We start from the raw sequence: 4,865 nt of genomic DNA on the forward strand, positions 1-4,865 counted from the left end.
TGTGTGTGTGTGTGTGTGTGTGTGTGTGTCTCTTAGTGTGTGTGTGTGTCTGTGTGTGTCTCTTAGTGTGTGTGTCTGTGTGTCTCTTAGTGTGTGTGTGTGTCTGTGTGTGTCTTTTAGTGTGTGTGTCTGTGTGTCTCTTAGTGTGTGTGTGTGTGTGTGTGTGTGTGTGTCTCTTAGTGTGTGTGTGTGTCTGTGTGTGTCTCTTAGTGTGTGTGTCTGTGTGTCTCTTAGTGTGTGTGTGTGTCTGTGTGTGTCTTTTAGTGTGTGTGTCTGTGTGTCTCTTAGTGTGTGTGTGTGTGTGTGTGTGTGTGTGTCTCTTAGTGTGTGTGTGTGTCTGTGTGTGTCTCTTAGTGTGTGTGTCTGTGTGTCTCTTAGTGTGTGTGTGTGTGTGTGTGTGTGTGTGATCTACACTGGACCTCTGCACACTTTCCACAAGTGCCTGGAAGTTTTTTATCTAGTGGAATGTGTTAAGAAGAGCGGCGGGTGTTGGAGCGGTGGAGCCCTTATCTGCCCGCGGAGCGTCTCTCCGACAGACGAGCGCGGCGCCGCTCTAAGAGGATTTCTATTTTGGTGTTTAATTTAATTTCTTCGCAGACAGACGGATTGTAATTTGGTGGTTTCACTATGAAAACGTGTTTGGTTCCATAATCTAAATTAGGGGATTAATCAGGAGCCACGAGGGCTGCTGCTGAGTTACTGTTTGACTCTGTGTGTGTGTGTGTGTGTGTGTGCGTGTGTGTGTCTGTGTGTGTGTGTGTGTGTGTACATACCTGTAACACTGAGAGCTAAACTGTAGTGTCACGTGTGTGTGTGCTGATAAGTTTTGTGTGGACAGATGCAAACATCACAGTGTCGAGTGTGTGTGTGTGTGTGTGTGTGTGTGTGTGTGTGTGTGTGTGTGGGTTTGTGTGTGTGTGTAATAAACAGATCCCTCCAGAGGTTGACAGCTGTCTCAGGCCGAACAGATAAACTTCATCTCACAGGTTTTAAACCAGCTGCAGCGCACAGCCAAAGAAACAAACACAAAGTGTGTGTGTGTGTGTGTGTGTGTGTGTGTGTGTGTGTGTGTGTGTGTGTGTGTGTGTGTGTGTGTACCTGTAGTGCCTGGTGTCTCTCAGGGCTCGGTTGCTGGGGATACGCTCGCTCTCCCTCTGGTTGAAGGCGTACAGCGTGTACGGGTCGTCACCGGGTTTCCACCGCCGCGCCGTCAGGTAACCCCGCTCATCAAAACCCTCCAACATGTCCTCCCACTCTGCATCTGAGATCTGTCAATCAATCAATCAATCAATCAATCAATCATCATTGATTCATGTCCTGATACTTTACTTCACATGCAAAGATATTCAGTTTATACTAATAAAAAACAGATATTTAAAGTATCAAAGCCTCAGTCCACAGAGAAATGCACACAGCCTGTATTCAGAAACTGAGCCTTAAAACCAGCCGTCAGGACTTCTGGAACTTTGTGATGTCACAACAAAGCAGTCACCAAGCCCCGCCCACCTGGACCCACCATCCAAACCTTGCAGGATTTGGTTTCTCTGAATGTTTTTACCTGAAATCTGCTGTATTTTGCTCATGTACAGAACAGCCTGCATTATATATTCTTATTGTATAAAGTATCTCTAATTTATCTTGTTTATTTTAGATTCTGTTTTTATTCTTATTTCATTTCTTAATTACATCGTTCTTTTGTGCTGCTGTGTCAAATTTGAATTTCCTCTCTGTGGGGGATCAATAAAGGTTCATCTTATCTTGTGTGTGTGTGTGTGTGTGTGTGTGTGTGTGTGTGTGTGTGTGTGTGCGTGTGTGTGTGTGTGTGTGAGGGGCTTTTATAAAAGCATGCTGAGAGCTTTTAAAGGTCATTTTACTTAAAGATGATTTAGAGCGCTTTCTAACTTCCTGTTCTCTGGTGTTTAAAGAGACGAATGTTGGACTCGGTTCTTCTTCTTCTGTTTTGTGACTAAACGCTGCGTTTTCTCTCTCTCTCTTCTGCTGATCTCTGCTTTGTTTTCCCATGACATGAAAACACACAAACACAAGAGAAGAAGAGTTGATCAGTGATTGAAACGACAGAAGCTACAAACCATCAACGTTCTTTCATCTGAAAACCTGAAGTTTTAATCCTCTGGAGCTCAGAGAGAGAAACTGGACTCACCCCAGCAGAGAGGAAGAAACCTTCAGGTGATCTTTGATTCAGAGCTGAATTTTAAATCTCGTCTCAGAATCTGATTTTTACCATCTGAAAATTAAAAGAGCGACAGAGAAACTGATGCAGGCTTTTCCATCCGGCAGACTTGACTATTGTAACATCTGCTGTCTGTTCTATTATATTTTATTCTATTTAATTATTAATTTTCCTGTTTTCGTTATTATGGCTTTTTGACTGTGTGTCATCTTTGGCTTTCTCTCTTGATTTGTTCTTTTCTTTTGAGCTCATCAGTCTTTGAGCTGCACTGACTTGTATGAAACACGATATCCAAATAAAGTTTGATTGAGTGATTGATTATAAATTAAATTAGTTGAATCCTGTGTTTTGAACGTATACATTTAATACTTTTGTTCTTATCTGGATCACAGATCGTATCTTTAATAATACAGCTCTTTCTTGTATTGTAAAGGTTTCTCTCTTCACTCTCAGATGTCAGAGTGTCCTTGAACACATCAACAGGATAGGATTTCAATAGAGTTCAATAGAAACTTCACTGTGATGGTGAAATAAAGGAAAGTAAACGATGACTGTGATGAAGTTCTGAGTCGGTCCAGTCTCAGGTCGTTGCTGGGTGACTGTGTCGGCACAGACAGGAAATGGAAATCAATATGAGTTCCCTGGGAGGTGGAAAATCAACCTCACAACTTATGGTAAAAAAGGCAGCGATAATGTAAAACAGGCAGTTTGTAGTTAACAGCCTTCAGGTGCAGAGAGGCATCGGTGTGCCGATCAGAGAACGTCCTCCTGCATGTTATTCTGCAGGAACAAGCGACGTCTCTGGGAAAATACAAAGGAAATAAAGTCAGGTGTAAAATGTTAATGTGGCTCATAAATCGTGTTGAGCTGCTGCAGAAAAACACAAGGTGAATTCAACAAAGAAAAAACAGCTACAGCTGCAGTTTCTGTCTCTGAGAGTTTAAACAGAGAGTTTATCATTTATGAGACAGTACAGACGCCTGTTAGCAGGAAGGAGCTGTGTGTGTGTGTGTGTGTGTGTGTGTGTGTGTGAATGATGGAGGGAGTGAATGTGTTTGTGTCTGTATCATTTATGAGTGTGTGTAGGTATCATTCGACAGGCTGTGTGAGAGTGTGTGTTTCAGTTGATAGAGACAGTGTGTGTGTGTGTGTGTGTGTGTGTGTGTGTGTGTGTGAGTTGCATAAGAGAGAGCGGATGTTTCATTGTGGGCGAAAGACATAAAGAATATACATTATCACTCTCTCTCTCTCTCTTTTGCCCCATCATAAACATAACTTCAGCAAAAACCCCGGAGGCCATATTTCTCCCGAACGACCACACACACACACACACGCACGCACGCACGCACGCACACACACACACACACACACACACACACACACACACACACACACACACACACACACACACACACAGGGTCAGGGCGCTGATGGTGTGTCTAACAGAACAACATTTACGGTGGAGCAGCAGTCTGGATGGAGGGATGAAGAAAAGAACGAGTGACACTCCTCCTCTTTCTTCTTCTTCTCCTCATTATTCAGCCGTACGACTTGCTGATGCGACACATTGTCTAAATGGGGCCATTAGAGTCCGACTCTGTGTGTGTGTGAGTGAGTGTGTGTGTGTGTGTGTGTGTGAGTGTGTGAGTGAGTGTGTGAGTGTGTGTGTGTGTGTGTGTGTGTGTGTGTGTGTGTGTGTGTGTGTGTGTGTTGCTGGTTCTGCTGGTGTCTGTGACAGCAAAGCATGAAGAACAAGAAGGAGGGAGAAATGGAGGGAAAGATGACAAAGGAAAGAGGAGTGAGGGAGAAGGAAAGGAAGGGATGAAAAGGGGAGGGAAGTGAAGGAGGGATGGGTGTGAGGACGAGAGGAAAAAGAAAGAAAAGGGAGAGAGAGGAGGGATGAGAGAAGATAGAGGAATGGAGGGATAAAAAGAGACAAGAGAGGAGGGAGAAAGAAAGAGGAAGAGAGTCGTGAAGAAAAGGGAAAAAAGAGGGAGAAAAGAGGGAGGAAGACAAGAAAAGAGATGGGGAGGAGAGAAAAGGAGCTGGAGGGGTAAAGTGGAGAGAGAGAGGGAGGAAAGGAGGGATGGAGGGAAAATGAAGTGAGAGGGTAAGAGAGGAGGAAATAAAGACAGAGAGAGAACAACAGGAGAATAATGGGAGAAGAAAAGGAGGGATAAACAAGAGAGAGGGAGAGGAGACTGAGAGGAGCTCTCTCTCTCTCTCTCTCTCTCTCTCTCTCTCTCTCGGGTTACAGGTAGAGAAGGAGGAAGAGGAGGAGGAAGATGAAGGGCGGGAAGGAGAGAAGAAGGGAGGAGAGGTGAAGGAGAAAGTGAGGAGATATAAACTTCAGAAGACTAACGGAGGGAAAGAAAGAATTAAAGTGAAGAGGAAGAGATGAGAAAAGAGAAAGAAGAACGGAGGAGAGAGGAGAGACTTGAGGAGGAGGAAGGAAAAAGGAGGGAGGAAAGAGGAGAGGATGTAAGACTTTTACAGAGGAGAAGAAGACGTGATAAAATGATGAAGAAGAATAAGTGGGAGAGAAAGACGTAGAGGAGAGGAAACGAGGAGAGGAAACAAGGAGAGGAGACAAAAAGAGAGAAGAAACAAGACAAGGACAGGCTGCGATTAAGCTTGTCTGAGTTTCACACACACACACACACACACACACACA

General features: G+C 44.2%; 1 protein-coding gene across 1 annotated transcript in view; it reads right to left on the bottom strand.

Annotated features, from left to right (window-relative positions):
• LOC111231678 (polypeptide N-acetylgalactosaminyltransferase 14-like) overlaps positions 1-4,865 on the bottom strand; it is a 134,071-nt gene that overhangs the window by 104,470 nt on the left and 24,736 nt on the right. Inside the window, exon 2 of the mRNA XM_022758889.1 lies at positions 1,099-1,268. Coding sequence (XP_022614610.1) covers positions 1,099-1,268 — 170 coding nt within the window. The remainder of the gene's footprint in view (positions 1-1,098; positions 1,269-4,865) is intronic.

This window comes from Seriola dumerili, unplaced genomic scaffold (genome assembly GCF_002260705.1).
Source record: "Seriola dumerili isolate Sdu_G_001 unplaced genomic scaffold, Sdu_1.0 BDQW01000312.1, whole genome shotgun sequence".
NCBI classification, from domain to species: domain Eukaryota; kingdom Metazoa; phylum Chordata; class Actinopteri; order Carangiformes; family Carangidae; genus Seriola; species Seriola dumerili.